The following is a 17511-nucleotide window of genomic DNA, read 5'->3' as shown; positions in this document are numbered from 1 at the left end:
GAATTAGACGGCAACCCGACGTGGTATTTATTCACACATCCCACAGGCTCAACTCCTCCTATTTACTCCTGCTAGTCTATCATAAAATAACCAGCATGTGTTTCTGTGTGGTCAGTAGTTCTGGTCCCTCCATCCAAAGAGTGAGCTTCTCCAATGACATCACCCATCCTACGGCCTCAAGAACAGGTAAACGGGGATTTTAAACTTGCTCTAAATGTAATTGTCCCATAAAAACATCACTTACAGCTTTGATAGGGTGAATAACTCTCATCTCTACTCATCACACAGAACCATTAAAAAAAACCCTACTAAATGGAACAGATTTTTGGCGGCAGAAATCCAATGATGTAAGCATTCCTTAATGTCATAATGTTCTCCTATAGCTTTCTTTCTCTTATAATAAACCCCTTGAATTATGATTTGAATAAGTTGAGTTTAGAAAATGGAATGATCCAATGAAAACCATGATCCGTTAACATTTGATAGGCCAAAAGATGTGCTTCAAAAAAGGAAAGAAGCTGTTTTTACTGTAATCTTCCACTTCCACTCCTCAGTATTGCAGAAATTACTTCTGTGAATGGCAGTCATGCGACCTCAAAATGTGTCGCTTCCTGCATCTACCTCGCGAAGGGGACGAGAAGGTACGCCCACACCCTGAGTCTGTCGGCACCGTTTATCCCTTCATCTGTTCCTTTTATTTGACTGTATATTTTCTTTAAATCATCTTGGTAGGATTTTTAGGTCCAAATATTGTTTCTGGGTTTTTACCTTCCTCTTTAGGCTCTGGGGTGTTTGTTGATCACAGGGGGTATGTCACCCTCTGCTGTGCTGTTTGTGTTGTTGCACATTTTCAAGGGCTTGTATAATTCTGTCTCCTTCTAGATGTGTGTCGACACGGTTGCAAGGTTTTCCAATCATCTGGCATCCCTTCAGCGAGCAGGTCAGTACCATTAGAGAGGAAGGCTTCCCTGCTGCCTCAAACAGATGCAGATTCAGACAGATTTAGAAAACTATTCAGCATTTTGTCACATTATAACCAAACACAAGTGCATGCTTGGACCCCAGGGAAAAGGACACCTAAAGTTTAGCGTTTCATTTAAAAACTCAAACTGCAATTAGAAAACATTGGGCAACAAACGGCATCATGAAGAACAGTGATCCTCTAAAAGCAGAAAGAGAAAACACCTGCAACCCTGGTAACTGTAGAGGAGATGGAAAATCCCCAATAAACACAGAACTATAACATTTATAGTGAGACTTAAAATAGGCCTGCATTCAATCTTTTTTTTCTGTGAATGTAGTTGAAGCAAACGATGTCTTATGAAACACTGAGATGGGCTGAATCTGAACGACTTATTCCATAATTTATTAGTTAAACATCGATTTCCTTTTACTTCATGATGACAACTATTGTCCCCTGACTAGAGGTGTAAGAAAAAAATTTAAAATGGCAAATATGGCAACATTTTATTTGACAATATTGGTATTAGGGCAGGGTAGTTGTATTTGCAATATACCATATTTTCCGCACTATAAGCCATACCTTCAATGGAATGCCTAATTTAAAATTTTTTTCCTATATATAAGGTGCATAGATGCAGCTGCGCTAAAGAGAATTAACAAAGGGGGAAATTGAAGAAAAAAAGTCAAAATTGGCAAAGAATGTTTTTGTTCTTTGATTTTTTTTTTTTTGGAGTATTGAAGTTTTTATTGATCTGTGTGTAATGCATAATTCATAGTTGATCAGGAAGTGTTTGATTTTGGATGGAAACCTTACATGTCTAAAACCATTCCTTTATTGTACATTTTGTTAGCTTGTCTGTCTGCTATATTAACCAATATGATGTGATGAACTAGATCCGCTATTTTCACAGCTTTAGTGAGACACCTTTTTTATAGAGTAGGACATTAATTCATAAAGTTTATTTCAATTCTATTAATCACATTTTTTCTGCCCAACAGCAATGATGAACTGCACAGCAGCATTGTATACCCAGTAATAGTTGTATCTAGGAAAGAGCTGTCAGTGTGGTAAAAAATCTGGTTGTTATTTGAAATTGTAAAAATAACTTTTTTTTGCAATGTAAAACTGACTAAAACTAGACTAAAACCTTTTTAAGTTTTAGTGGAGTAAAACTTGAATAAAACTATCACATATTATAATGACTTCAATGTGACTAAGACTAATAATAGCTTTCGCCCTGAAGACAAAGACTAAATCTAAGATGGCTGTCAACAACACTGGTGCGAATGGAGAGACTGAAAGTCTTTTCATGAACTGAAACCGCCTAAAAGGGCCGCCTCTAAACTTATTGATGTTGAGTTTTGCATGTTAGCATTGTTGCCTTCATTGGAATAGTGACTGTTGAGATACTTCTGCTTGTTGCTCTCTGTTCGAGTTTGTACTCTAACTGTATCATCTTGGTTTGTTCCCTCGGAAATTCTGTTTAGTCTTCTTTACTTGGCGCAAGTTATCTTCTTGCTTCCTCCACTTCTGCACCATTGATTCATTAATCTTTAATTGTCGAGCTGCTGCTCTGTTCCCATGTTTTACTGCGTAACTGATAGCATTGAATTTAAACTCTGTCGTACGCATGTCTCTTGAAAGGAGCCACTATAGGGTCTTACACACAAATGGAAATTAAAGTTCCCAGTATGCACCACGCTCTACTTCTTCTACGGGAGAAAATGGAGTCGGCGGCTGCTCCCCATAGTTGAGACCTGTTGAAGCTTAATCTGATCCATACATAGGGCGCACCGGATTATAAGGCGTTTTTTCTTATATTGTGGAAAATACAGTTTTGCAAAATTAAACCAGTTGAAAATTTTTTTCTTTTTTTTTTTCTTTTATTTGATTTCTTTAATAAATATTAAAAAAAGAATATATAATCCACTTGAAACTAAAACTTTTCCACTTGAGGAGTTCTGGATAGAACAAATTAACATAAAATATTTATAGACAAACATCCATTTTATTGACTTTTTTTTTAGCACTTACAACATTTTCTAAGTTTTTACTGATAAATATCTTTAGAATAGGTTGTTATTTGACCCATTAAGACTAAAACATCATTTGATGAGCAGACTGAGACCTCAGTGATCCAGCACGATGCATCTAGAAAGTCTGTAGCCTATTTTTCCTGGATGTGTTTTGGATTGGGAGTCCCCACGCTGTTTCTGCTGATGGTGATATCAATGCTAAATGGGTCCAATCAAGCAAACAAATCCAGCTCAACTCACTCACCAATGGTTACTCCATATAAGGTGAAATGAAAAAAGTATATCTTTGTCTGCATTGCCAGATATATCTGGATAAATAGTATCCCGACAGACGCCAGCACTCCTGACTTATGCATAAAAGCTAAGAAAATGCATACAAATTTCTGGTTATAACAAAAAAAAAAAACTGTTAAAATCTAGTGATGTAATTACTTTAGCATGGTGCTTTATGAATGTGTAGGTCAGAAGTTTCCCACCCTGCTGTTTTCCCTCTACAGGAGCTGTGTTTGCAGGATACTACCAAAGCAGCCCACCAGGGGAGTATTTCTCCAGGCCTGTGTACCTGTCCCTGCTCTGGGCTCTGCTCAAAGCCGGCATGGTGTCTAGCATCTTCTCAGTGCTTCGTGTCAGCTTGGTCTACAATCTGGTGGTCAGTGTTTACATTTAGAAGTATTTTGTTTTCACACTCTCACCCATTAGTGAATGCAATGGCCATGCTTTGGAAATGTTCTTTTTTGTTTTAATAAAGTCTTTTGTTTCCCCTTATCACATGTATATAGAGGAAGAAAAAGCAATATCAGCAGCACATATCAGTTATAAAGGTTAGAGCAGGGGTCTGCAACCTGTGGCTCTGGGGCCACAAGTGGCTGTTTAGACCCTCAACAAGGGCACTTCTTAGCTTGGACTAAAAGTAATGCAGAACTAGCCAATTTTTTAACATTAGAAATACCAACAAAAGTGTGTGTTTAGCGTTTTTCTCCACTCACTAATTGCATTGAACTTCCTACGTCATTAACTAATTATAAATATATAGGTTTTAAGCTCTTTTTTAAAATAGGGAAATATTTGTCTTAAAATAATTTTCCAACAGTACAGTGAAGAAAATAAGTATTTAAACACCCTGCTATTTTTCAAGTTCTCCTACTAAGAAACCATGGAGGGGTCTGAAATGAGTGGTGTTCAAATACTTATTTGCAGATATCATTATCATACAAATAAATAGTTTAAAAAAAAAAGTTTAAAAAAAATCATACATTGTGATTTCTGGATGTTTTTATAGATTATCTCTCTCACAGTGGACATGCACCTACGACAATGTCTGAGTGGGAGAACTTGCAAAATAGCAGTGTGTTCAAATACTTTCAACACTGCATCAGCTACCTATTGTAGATTTCCATTAAGTTAAATTTTTCTAACTAGGTTCATATGAAGTTTTATTGCCCAAGTTTTTTTGTTTTGTTTTTGTTTTAATCAAAGGAGCTTTAGTAATTTTTTTTTAAAGTAATTTACAAAATCAACTATAACAGAAATGTTTTTTCTTTTTGCATCTTTTTAGGGCTGCAACAACGAATCGATAAAATTGATAAAAATCGACTTTTAAAAGCGTTGGCAACGAATTTCATCATCGATTAGTTGTGTCGCGCGATTAATGCGTCATCCGCCGCCGTCGTCATTGCCGTGGGGCGCCTCCCCCATCCCAACCCCGTTCTCCCGCAGGAGTCCCTCTCAGCGCTGCAGTCAGAGGATGTTTACCCTCACCATCCAGATTGCAAATGAAGCGTGCATGCATCGGGATTGACGCCACAAATTGATCACAATAATTAAAATAGCCTGCGCTTTGTAAAGTGAAAAAAGTCGTAACAGGCAACTTTTGTAAAAACAAATTAACATGGCGCAGAAGCACCACACTGTTATGATGCAGCACCTGAAAAGGAAACACGTTGGAGCCTTTGATAGCAGTGAAGAGAGCTGATCAGCAGGGTGAGTAACCATGCTTGTTTTGTTTTAAAGTGGGGAAACGTAACGTTAGTAGGGCTGCAACTAACGATTATTTTAAAAATCGATGAATCGGACGATTATTTTTTCGATTAATCGATGAATCGGACAAAAAAATATTTTTTATATTAACCTCTTTATTCCAAAATAAACATTTTAAACAGAACAAACAAGCACACAAGTACAGGTTGCTCATTAACTGTCCTGGTGCAATATGAAAAATAAATGTTTGTGTTAAAACTACGCAAACTTACATGAGAAATGTAGCTGTACATCCACAAAATATAGGGTACTTTGTTTCATAAAGCGCAAAAAAAGAAATTCTTGTTTTTTAAAGCCCCTAAGGGGCTCAAACAATAGGCCCCCCATTTCAACAAATTAGTTTTTTTTTAGACTAGAAGAGTTCTGCCTTTTAAGACAGGAAAGTATAGCAGTTAAAGTTGCTACTTGAGAAAATACTGGACCATAGAGATAAAAATAGCCTGTGATTCAAATTATAAATTGTATTTGGAATAAAAATGAGAGAACTAGGGGTGCTAAAAAACACATCCTCCAAAGACAGATATATACATGGGAATGTGGCAAATATAATTAATTGACATATTACTGATCTTGCTGGATTTTATTCGGCTTTACTTCCATAAATTGCAGGATCTTCTTTATCTTTGCCAGAAGATTTAAACTTTAAAAGCCTTGCCCTCATAATTTGCAAGTTAATTTATTTATAAAGAAAATATAAACGTTGCTTAAGCTAATTCAAATGAAATTAAAAGTAAAATAAGTAGCCAACCTTATCACTGTCTGTAACCTACTAACAAGGTAAGGAAAGCATCAGATGAGCGACCTGAGAAACTAACGTTTAGGGCTGCAACAACGAATCGATAAAATCGATAAAAATCGACTTTTAAAAGCGTTGGCAACGAATTTCATCATCGATTAGTTGTGTCGCGCGATTATTGCGTCATCCGCCGCGCCGTCATCACTGCCTCTTGACTGAAAGAGGAAGAAAAAAAAATATGGCAGAGCGAGTCAGCGCTGCAGGTGCAGTGTTGCCAACTCAGCGACTTTTCAGACCCCTCCAGCGACTATTTTTCAAAAAAGCGACTAGCGACAAATCTGGCGACTTTTTTCGGTTTCACTGGCGGCTTTTAGAGACTCTTACGTGAAAGCATGTATCGTTCCTACTCTGCCGTGGGGCGCCTCCCCCACCCCAACCGCGTTTTCCCGCAGGAGTCCCTCTCAGTCAAAGCCTCAGCGTCCAGACTGCAAATGAAGCGCGCATGCACCGGGATTGACGGCGCAAATTGATCACAATAATTAAAATAGCCTGCGCTTTGTAAAGTGAAAAAAGTGATAACATGCAACTTTTTTCAAAAGAAATTAACATGGCACGGAACCACCATGTTTGTTTGGTTTTAAAGTGGGGAAACGTAACGTTAGTAGGGCTGCAACTAACGAATATTTTAAAAATCGATGAATCGGACAAAAAATATTTTTTATATTAAAAGGTTTTAAAAGGCAGAACTCTTCTAGTCTAAAAAAAACTCATTTGTTGAAATGGGGGGCCCCTTAGGGGCTTTAAAAAACAAGAATTTCTTTTTTTGCGCTTTATGAAACAAAGTAGCCTATATTTTGTGGATGTACAGCTACATTTCTCATGTAAGTTTGCGTAGTTTTAACACAAACATTTATTTTTCATATTGCACCAGGACAGTTAATGAGCAACCTGTACTTGTGTGCTTGTTTGTTCTGTCTAAAATGTTTATTTTGGAATAAAGAGGTTAATATAAAAAATATTTTTTGTCCGATTCATCGATTAATCGAAAAAATAATCGTCCGATTCATCGATTTTTTAAATAATCGTTAGTTGCAGCCCTACATCTTTTTTAATTCGGAAAAATGTTTTGAAAATAATTTACCAAAAACATTTGCAACCCATTAACAATGTTCTCTTTTTATTCTCCCTTCATTTTAAACCTAAAACTTTAATTGGCATTGTTCTTTTTCTTCAAATACAGATCTCCTATGGTGGCAATTTATTAAATTTAAGTTATCCTTTCTTACATCCCCCAAAAAACAAAAAAAAATGTGATGCAATGCTTGCGGTTCGTATTCGCTGGAATTAAGTCAAATTTTTTTTTTTACTTCAAAAAAAATGAATCGATAAATATATATTTATGTTTTTCAGTCGAAAAATACGTGTTTTTTGTGTGTTTTTGTTTAACATGATAACATTTATCCTCAGAATAGGAAGTCATAGGATATGCATGTTTAGCTTTATGGAAGCTGAGGAGGAAAATATAAAAAAAAAACTGGCCACTGTTCTTCATTCAGCTTATCCCTCCATCTGGAAAGTGGGCAATATTATATTTTATCTTGGTTAGCTTGTTTATTAGCGATGGCTTGCACCACATTCAACCACAGTATTAGCAACCTGTGGTTGATATCTGACAAATATGTTTTTCTTAAAAAAAAAAAGTGATGTAATGTTTCCCACATTAAACATGTTTTATTAGCTGGACTGAAGTCAAAAATGGCTGTTTGGATTGTAAAGATTGCAGACCCCTGTAACCTTTACAATGCAGACGAATTTTTAATACATATGCATAAAAAAAAATCTGTATCTTCAGCTGTGTGTTTGACCATTGATCCCAACCTTTGCAGCCGGGCCATGACTTCCTGCTGGCTCTCTTCAGCTACGTCAGAGACAAGGCTCTAGTCGGCTTTATTCCAGAGCTACTGCAACACACAATCAAGGTATGTCTCTTCCTCCATCTTGTCTACTGTCCAGCAGAGGAGTGTGTTTGGGATTTCAATAGGAGTTTTATTTGCTTTAATAACAGATGGTCAGTAGTGGTTTGGAGCTGAACTTGGACTGCATCGAAAATGTAAAAAACACTCCCATGTTTCAGCAGACGGCCCATCAGATTTCACATGCAGCTTCACTTGGCAGCAAAAAGTTAGTAACCCGCATGTTTATACTTTTAGCTGCTGCTACGTCTCAAACGTCTTCATTTAATCTTGTGATTAACTGTGGTTGAACTCATCCAGCCTGTCTGCCTGCCCACCTAATCCAGACTTCCTGAATTTAGTGCATGGGAATGTGGAAATCCAGGTTAGTGTTTTTTTTATTGGGTAGTCATCCCTTAGAGTTGTTCCTTTGTATTTTTACTGTTATCATCCCTCTGTCAGCTCTGTGCCAAACAGGAGGATTGGAGGCGGATGGGTGAGGTGTATAGGTCCATCTGCCAGCTGAGCCAACACCCCATCCACGTGGAGCGCATCACCGGCCAGATCGCCATAGCCCTGCTGGCTGAGAACAAAAACAAGGTGGCGCTGCCCTTCGCTGCTTTTGTTGAATCAGGTAAAAGTTTTAAATAATAAAGGACTTTGGGGTTTTGTTCCCTTTTGGCCACAAATCTTTCATTTCTGTTGTTTTAAATGTCTTCATCTCAGCTTGGGGACTCGGTTTTTTATCACAAACACTCCTTTGATAGAAACATTTAAATTCCCACGCCTCTAAAGCACTGTGACTGTAAAGTGAAGCAAAGGGGGTTGAACGGGAATTCATCAAAAAGCAAACCACACTTTAAGGGCTTTTGTTGTTGAAATGTGTTTTTATATTTTCACAGGTGCTACTGTTTTTTAAGCTATTACATTAAATCCTGCTTTGACTTTTACTAAAATAACAGCTTGGCAAAAAATTATTGGCTGTAAGCTGATGAAATACGAACAAAAACATGATCTGACTGCTTCGGTGCATCGTGTAATGGTTGGTCCTGTTGTTTGCAGTGTGTAAAAATGAAGATAAGGACGACAGCGTGGTGAGGAGTTTTGTTGGCAGGATCGGAGTCTCTTTGATGTTAAGATACCACAAAAACCATCATTGGCATAAGGTAACTTCCCCTTCTGTTCTTCCCTTCTTTCCTCCTGCCTTCAGTTGATTCATCGTCTTTTCCAAACGTAGGGCTGCAAAGTGGTGCAGGTGCTGTCCAGTTTGAAAATGGACTACGTGACACTGAAGAGCTTATTTGGGAACGAGGACGGAGCATCGCCCTGTTTCCTGATCACCGTGGCTGCAGAGCTCTTCCTGATGAGTGGAATGGCGGAGGCAGCGCTGAACACGTTCAGAGGTACTGAGCTCCTAAACTCCACATATGCTGCACAGAAGGTTCTTCTTTATGGCGAAACGCTTCATAGGTTGGGTTATGAATGAAATTCTAACACAAATTAAAGAGCTGTTACAGATAAAAATCATCAAATAATGAATTTATTTCAGTTATTTCATAAAAAAAGGAAAGCTTTTATGTAGATTACTATGTATTTTATTGTTTGCACTAATTTTAATGTTGTTGTTTTATTATGTTGGCATTTTAAACCTTGCCCAGGGACTACAGTTGAAAATTAGCTACTTAGCTAACACTGGCTCATTTACAGAAATGTTGATTAATGTGCACTGTCCCTGTTTAAATAAACACGTAAATAAAAAATAAAAAAAATCCTATAGATCTATTAGACATTTATTTATGCTTTAATATGGCTCACAACTACCGTATTTTCACGACCATAAGGCGCACCATACTAAAAGGCGCAGTCTCAGTTAAGTGTGCCATTTCTGTATTTAACACACACATAAGGCGCACCGGACTATAGGGCGCGTTTTTTATATACAGGTACATGTCCTCTACTACCTTTAAATACCTCTACTGCGTATTTAAAAATACAGCAGGGGCAAAACTGAGTATGACTGCTTTATTCATGTATTTATTACAAAGTATTAATCAAACCTGGGAGCTGGCCGTGAGACATTCCTATTGTCGGCGCACCGCTGGTATGTGGGGGTCTGAGCGGCTCCGACAGAACTAATATTAGTAGGCAGGATGATAATCTGGATGAACTGACTGCAATGATTAAGTTTTCAGGTGGACTTTCTCACTTAAAAACATATTAAAACTACTTCATTCCCACTGATCACAGCAAATATAGCTGCAAGGTGTATTTATTACAAAGAATTAATCGAACCCATCAAAGTCATCATCCTCTGTTTCTGAATTAAACAGCTGCGCTAAATCAGACATGCCAATTTCCCCTTCTTCGCGGTCAGAGTCACTTTCCGTGCCGGAAAGGCTCTGAAATAATGCCGGCTTTTGCGAAAGCTCGAACAACAGTGCCAGCAGACACTTTAGTCCAAGCATCAACAATCCACCCGCAAACGGTGGCATAACTTGCCCAGCGCTGCCTTCCACTTTTCGTGGAATTATTCTGCCGGCAGAATATGTTCGCTTTTATTACCTGCTGCCTGCAGTTTAGATTGTACCAGTTAGTTCTGACGCGCGGCTGAAGCAGCTCTGCTGCTCTACCTGCGCGGTGCAAAAGTGTGTCTGACGCGCGTTGGGCTGAGCTATCCTATCCTTTCTTTGCCTTGCAGCTATATTTGCTGTCCAGCAGCAAAACTTCAATTTTTCCATCTCGAGCAGCAGCAGCGCGTTGGCGGCGCTTCAGATGCTTAAACGCTCCCGACGCGCTGCACCTGCTGCTCAAAACGCGCTGCAGGACCTTTTGCTGCGCCTATACACGCGTCAACCATTGACTTTGCTTTCAAACTCGCTGCTTCTGCTGCGCCTGCTGCGTCCGGTTCACACCGATGTCGAGCGGTTGAATAACAGCGAGCACAGCGTTAATTTGTTTCACCATGTTTTTTACATCAGCTGTGAGATGGGCACGCATGGAGTTACAGATTAACAGCAATGGTGATGAGTGGAAAAAAAAACACCTGTCTCCTTACATGCACCTCCCTCAGCCACTCTTTCATCATCTCCTCAATGAGGAGATGATGCATGGTGCATGGTGGTCTAAAAAGTCCGCAGTAACAACACACATAGGGCGCACCGCACCAAAGGTGGTTTGAGGGAAAAAAAGACGTTTATATGCGCCTTATAGTCGTGAGAATACCGATACGGTAATAAAAACTTAACTTCTTGATCAAGCAAACTAATATGAAGTTTAGTGGAAGGAAAAAGTTTGGCAAAAAGAGATGCAAATTCTATTGATGAGTTTTTGAGGTGGAAAGATGATGCTGGGACTATGGCTGAAGTCACAAAGCCAAAAACCCCATCATATAGTCAGGAAATGGGTGTGGTCTGTCAGTGTATTATCCTCAGTCCACTTTAGATATTGAAGTAAATTTAGAGATCAAGATCCTTAAAGAGAGACAACGCATCAACCGCCCACCAGGATGTTTCAGATGTTTCTCTCTAATTTTTATGGAGATGCTAATTTTATTTTCCAGCTTAGGACTTTGCAGACTTTCAAAAGCATCAATACCTAATTTTAATGATCGGTACATCACTGAATTTGAGGGCCAATCAACCAGTCTAACCTAAACACGACGGGGGGTCTAAGAGGAAGATGATGAAACAACATTGCAGAAGAGCTTAAGCTTGGTATTAAAGCGTGATCACTTCCATGAGGTGATGCAGTAAATTGTGCAAAAGCCGCCCCCTATTGGAACCACTGGGATAACACAATCATTTTCAGGGCTTTTTAAATCTAAAATGTTTTTCTTTGTTGTTCCTTCAGAGCATGGCTGGTTCCTCGGTTCATGGGCCCGGCCATCTAAGCCCGCTGATCTAGAGAGTCGGACTAATGTTCAGATCCAACTGGGGAGGAAAATCTCTATCAGGGACACATTAGAAGTGCTCTGTAACCTGCCAGGAGTCAAGGAACCCATCGGTGAGCTTGTTCATAATCAGATTTGTTCATAAAGCTGCTACAATTTTTATTCAGTCAAACAAAAGAAGTGGAAATCTTCCTCTTTGCAAACTTTGTGCGTCTCTGTTATAAAACTGATAAATGATCGGTCACTCTGCTCTGCCCCCAGACTCGATCGACATCTCCAGGTACGCTCCTCACTTTACGTCTCACCTCCAAATGTGTTTGGAGACGGAGAGACACACATTTCTTCCTGTAGCGTCCGACACGGTGGAGTTCATGCTATCTAAAGGGCTGGCTGTCGATCCCCTGCTGCTGCAGACGACGATCGAGAAACTTGGCCGACAGAACCATTGGCTGCGGGCACGGGAAGTCTTCAAACGTAAATATATCTCTGGGTTACTGTGTGTGCTAAACAGCTGAGACATGAACAGTAGAATCCAGTCATGTCTCTGTTTATTTCACCCAGACTCCCTTAGTGTGGGCTACTATCCAGAAGTGTCTGCAGGGCCCGGTTTGATGGAGCTGACCGTCCCCTGCTCGCTTGGAGAGGTGGAGCTCGTTCTCAGCTTGGAGATGTTTGTGGCCCTGAATGCATCGGTCATCCTTCTGTCTGACACCGTCACCCCCACCCTCAGCATTACTCTGAAGAGGTAAACCGTCATTTTGTGGTTTAAAACAACATTTTCCCACACCTTCAACATTTTTACATAAAATTCTAAATATTTTTTTTGGGTGGGGGGTTAATTGATAATGAGTTTTAAAGGCAATTGCATTATTAACCTGTGATTGCTGTCAAAGCAGCTTCCCAGGCGTAACAGATTCTAAATTGGTCTGCAACCTTTCATATACAAAGAGCCATTTTTCCTCGAGTCCGACTTGGTTAAAGTCCTTTAGAGCCGCAAAATATCACATGACTTTTTAATCAAAGACACCCTATTATTTTTATCAAATATTTGTCATCTTAAACAACCAAAAGTTTCTTGGTATTTTTAGCTTTTAAAAAAATGGTAAAACACATAATTCCCAAGAAATGAAAAGAAAAATGGCTCTAAAAACATATTTCAGATTCTTTTTATGTTGTTCTTTTGTGAAAATTCAGTTCAAATATTCTTTATAAAAACCACTAAAGCTTCTAAGACTGGTTTTTGTTATTAAAATATATTAGTTAGCTCTTTATCTCCTTTTAGCCTCTATTAAGAAATAATACACAGAGTCCAAAGTGCCACATGGGGCTACAGGTTGCAGACCCCTGGACTATTCCCCTCTGCCACTTAAATATTGTTTAATCTAACCCGCGGCAGCATTATAGTTTCCTTGTCACTGCTGAAGGAAATCTTTCCCACTGCATGACAGCACCTCCACTGTGTTGTGGTAGGAGTAGATGGTTCAGGCTTGTGTAGAGAAAAAAAAAGGAATTTAGATTACATGATATTTGCATTGTCTCCCTGTATGGCTTGTTACAAACTGTGAATCAAAGTTGACGAGTTGAACGTTGCTCCAAATGGTTTCCTGAGATTTTTTATAAGGGTTTTCAAGTAGCCTGGGTGGAAAATGCAGTGAACATTTCAGATTATACACTGCTCCAAAAATAAAAGGGTCGTAGAATGCAAAACAGAGTTTCATAGATGAATAACAGTTCAGTGAGTGAAATAGACGTACAGAGAAGTTAAAACCCCATCAACATCTCCTTTCTCTGGTAATCTCACAATTCTAAACTTCCATCTTAAAACAGGCGAATCCAAACGAAGCCCTGAGTTGACATAAAGTCGGGGATTTTGCCTTATTTGGTTCTGTCCTGTAGTTTTTTCACGCCCTGAAATTGGACCGGACCTCAGCAGAGAGCAAATAGCCGCCCGTCCTCAGCCGTTGTCGAGCAAAATTCCGGATGATTTTGAAATCCCCCCCGGACATTTTTTTAGGTATGAAAAGCAGGACATGTCCGGGAAAAAGAGGATGTCTGGTCACCCGACCTCTTTAAATCAGACTTATGTGAAATCAAACTGTCTATTTCACACTCAGAAAGCAACACTAACAGTCAATTTCACACGCAGGCTTTTAGCTAGGAATTCATGCTAATAAAAATCAAGAAAGCATAAAGTCAATTGTCTTAATATATTGGGTACTACTTGACCATTACCTCATCAACACCAGTTTTGAACTACTGTCGAATATGTCCAGAAAACAAGAAACATTAAGCAGCTTCTTTGGCTTTTCGCCACCTTTAAAGAAACGGGAACCTGGGCCGAAGCCGAAAAAAATATTTTTTTCAGATAATTTGCTCCTAGATGTGCCATAGCTTGAAGCCAACGAGGAGCGCACTGAAAAGTAGTGCAAGATCGCATCCAAATCTAGTGGACCAAACAGGTGCGTTTTATAAAGGCCCAAAGAATTTCAACCATCCTTCATTTGACAAACATGAAAAGAGTAAGGAGCATATGAGTGTGGCGCAAGCCATCGCTAATAAACAAGCTAACCGAGATTAAATGTCCAGTCGCCCTCTTTCCAGATGGAGGGATAAACTGAATGAAGAACAACGGCAAGTTTTTAAAAATATTTTTCTCCTCAGTTTCCATAAAGCAATGTCTTCCTATTCTGAGAATATTCTTTTACTGAAACAGAATATCGCTCACACCCTCAGCGGTGTGGGCGATAGTTAAGAGCCAAGTTGCAGTCTGATGAACTTTAGGGACTGTGTCTTTGTCGAAGGAACGGAGAGTTTACCTCAGACTGATTGAACTGTTAGCTGACCGAAATGCACAGGCTACAAAAAATTGGCCGCATTGCGCACAGAAGGGGCTGCTGTAATGGAATGTGCCAAAGCTCAGACAACTTGTGCACATTTTGTTGCACCATGCACCAGGGTCGGACTGGGAACGATTTTCGGCTCTGGCATTTTTCCATCTACACAATGGAATAATGTAAACAGATGCATCAATGCGCCGCAACATATTTTTGCAAAATATTCAAACATCAATTCACCAAATATAAAAGGAACATCACAGTTTGGTTTGAAGAAAGCACTTTAGTTTTGTTCAATTTTCATTTCTATTCAGCTTATTTATATAGCGCCGATTCACAACAAGTCATCTCAAGGCACTTTACAGTTCAACCAGATCACACAGTCAAACTGGGGTTCAAGGAGACAGAAGCAGAGATACAAAAAGCAGCTTTAAAAGGCGAACACACAGCCAGGCAGACGAGCTCCAAGCCAGCTCCCATGTAAGAGGATGAAGAGAGCACATCCAGCCAGTCACAGTCAGAGAAACAGGACTACACTGGAAAACAGGCCGATCTCCAGCATCTATAAACAAAGGTGTTGATGGCAGCAGCACAGCTGATATTTCTCTCCAGGATGGCGTCACAGCCAAACAGACGAGGCAAAGCTACTATGAGAAAAAGCAGAGAGAGAAGAACGTTAGAGATTGAACTAACAGATTCTACAGAATGGGAGAATAGAGAGAGAATAAAGATTTAGAATGATTTATTTAGAATTGAGTTTGTTGCAAGGATTTTACAGTTGGAAGAAATAGAAATTTACACCATATTTCAACCGTCACAAGGATGTGCATGACAAGGAAGGGCTGTATATACTGCATGCGTCATTAGTTAACATTGTATTACTTCTTTAGCTTCTTCTTGAGTTATTTACCATCACAGGTAGGTGCTTCAGTCGGAGAGTAGGTGTTTGGGCCGGTATGATTTAAGGAGGTTCAGCCCACCGGGCAAATGCCCGATATCAAAAATGATCAGTCCAAGCCTGGAGAATCACTCAAAGTTGACCGATGACACCATTCCTTATTGAAAGACATTTGCTCGTGCTGGGGTCACGCTGCTGCAGTTTTACTTACAAAAAGTTGGTGCAAAAAAACAGAAGCTGTGTGAAGAAAGTGGGATCTCTTTCGTGAAAATGGGTAAGTTTCATAATATCAGATGGTCTGCATGGAGACATGAAACCCTGTTTAAAATAGCAAAACTACTGCAAGCCTAATGCAACTGGCTACGAGTGATGACAGCGACTTGCAACAAATCTGCAGAGTTTTCAGTGCTGTCTGTCAAACATGCTTCACCAACATTTTAAAGACCACATCGATCAAGACTTCCTAAGGAAAAGCTAACCATTGGAAAACGGACGGATGAACTCATGGTAGCCATTGGTCAGCTCACACTTCTGTTTTATGATGAAGGCCACCACAGGGCCCACATTGCTTTTAATGTGGATGCTGACAGAAAACGAGCATACTGAGGGAGTTAATTGAAGAGTTTGAACTCATATGGGATTCCCTCAAGTCATGTGATAATTTCTTAGTGTTTGATTCTTCATCAAGGCACATTTTGCACCTGTCATTTTGTTTGAATGCGTACTGCACGTTTTCTGTTAGTCCAATAAATACTGAAGTATTACCGTGTCCATCAGTTATTAGATGCATCAAACTGAAATAGCTGTTGCAAACACTCAAATATTTAGAAATAAAAATAATTAAGATTAATAGGGGTGCCCAAGCTTTTTTCATATGGCTGTATTTCCAGTTTGTGAAAGGATGTGGCTAAATGCTGCAGGTTAGTTGCTTTTGAGCACTGGGCTTGGGAATCCCTGCTCTGTTGCATAAAATGCATTTAAGTTTATCTAGAAATGGTGAATGATTCTGGATAATATCGTAAGGTGAGGGCGTCCCAACTGTTCACTGCAATCTGAAGGTCCTCCCTCACGTCTTTTTCGCAGGACTCATAACTCTGAGGTGGATTACATCTCAGCAGGGACCCGGCTCCTCTTAGCATCGTCCCTTCCTCAGCCCAAACTGGACGTCCATTACACCAACGTTAACGTCTCCCAGGAACAGGTGTTCAGGCTGGACGTTTCCAGTGCGCGGCGCTGGCTCCACAGAAATCACCTGTGGGCCTCTGAGCTGTGGACTCCCCGAGCTCGATGTTTAGACCAAAACTGAGCGAGGTGAGTAGTCAGCATTATGTACAGCATCAGTCCGCTCTCATGTAGAACACTGTTTGTTATACCAATAACATGTTTATTTCCGTTTTTTTTTTTTTTTTTTTTTTTTTTTGTACTCGTATTTTTTCCCCCCTTTACCTTCACTTTAATTTTGTAATTTTGTGTAGGGGTGGGTCTGGGTTAGTGTTCTTCATTGTAAATAAACATTTATTGTAAATATGTATTTTTATCATCACCATTATGTTTGTTGTCTGTCTAACCTGTTGCTTGTTCAGCATATGTGATCATTTTTATTAAATACTTATTTCTTTGTGTTTGTATATATATCTAAGGATTCAATTCTATTCATTGTATATTAAGGAAAAACAGGATGATTTCATTCTAACTTGAATAAAAAACCTTCCTGTTGAAGATGACCTGGCAGTTTGACTCCATGTTAAACATCATGACTATAATTAGTTGAGCCTTAGGGAGGATGGCTTGTTAGCTAATTTTGTTTGTGGATTGTCTGTCTGGGTTGCAAAGAAGCATCTAAATAAGCCGTAACCCTATTTTTCTGTAAAAAAAAAAAGCCTTTTCAGAATGGAAACAGCACGTCTTGGCAAACGTACGGTGGTAGAGGACTTATGATCTGGGATGGTTTTCGTGGCCAAATTATTGTAGCATGGGGGTGGGGCTTGTTTTAACCTAACCTAGAGGAGAAATAAGGTGTTTATTCCTTCACCCCCATCTTATAGATTAGATATTTTAACAAAGTTATGTGACAAACTAAATTCTGTAATGCATTTTGTCCAGAGATTTTTTTATTTTTATTCTAAAGACTAATTTACCATCTATTTTTGAACTTTGACTTGAAC

The 17511-nt window shown here is 39.2% G+C and overlaps 1 protein-coding gene across 1 annotated transcript; it reads left to right on the top strand.

The window, feature by feature from the left end:
- Positions 1-291: 291 nt before the first annotated feature.
- topaz1 (testis and ovary specific PAZ domain containing 1) lies at positions 292-16726 on the top strand. The gene is made up of 14 exons (XM_038300366.1): positions 292-347; positions 555-641; positions 883-940; positions 3498-3649; positions 7660-7752; positions 7839-7954; positions 8047-8110; positions 8188-8359; positions 8788-8891; positions 8963-9128; positions 11575-11727; positions 11876-12088; positions 12176-12359; positions 16430-16726. The coding sequence occupies exons 2-14, from the start codon at positions 600-602 to the stop codon at positions 16650-16652; spliced, it is 1740 nt and encodes a 579-aa protein (XP_038156294.1). The 5' UTR covers positions 292-347; positions 555-599; the 3' UTR covers positions 16653-16726.
- Positions 16727-17511: the final 785 nt, after the last annotated feature.

The sequence above is a fragment of the Cyprinodon tularosa genome, unplaced genomic scaffold, assembly GCF_016077235.1.
Source record: "Cyprinodon tularosa strain WSP-4 unplaced genomic scaffold, ASM1607723v1 ctg449, whole genome shotgun sequence".
In the NCBI taxonomy this organism is placed as follows: domain Eukaryota; kingdom Metazoa; phylum Chordata; class Actinopteri; order Cyprinodontiformes; family Cyprinodontidae; genus Cyprinodon; species Cyprinodon tularosa.
This window is presented reverse-complemented; position numbering and strand designations above follow the sequence as displayed.

Coding starts and splice junctions, on each gene's coding strand:
- topaz1 (XM_038300366.1), top strand. CDS start 600: ATGTGTCGCTTCCTGCATCTACCTCGCGAAGGGGACGAGAAG. Junction 3,650..7,659: donor GCTTGGTCTACAATCTGGTG/GTCAGTGTTTAC, acceptor CAACCTTTGCAG/CCGGGCCATGACTTCCTGCT. Junction 8,360..8,787: donor CGCTGCTTTTGTTGAATCAG/GTAAAAGTTTTA, acceptor TGTTGTTTGCAG/TGTGTAAAAATGAAGATAAG.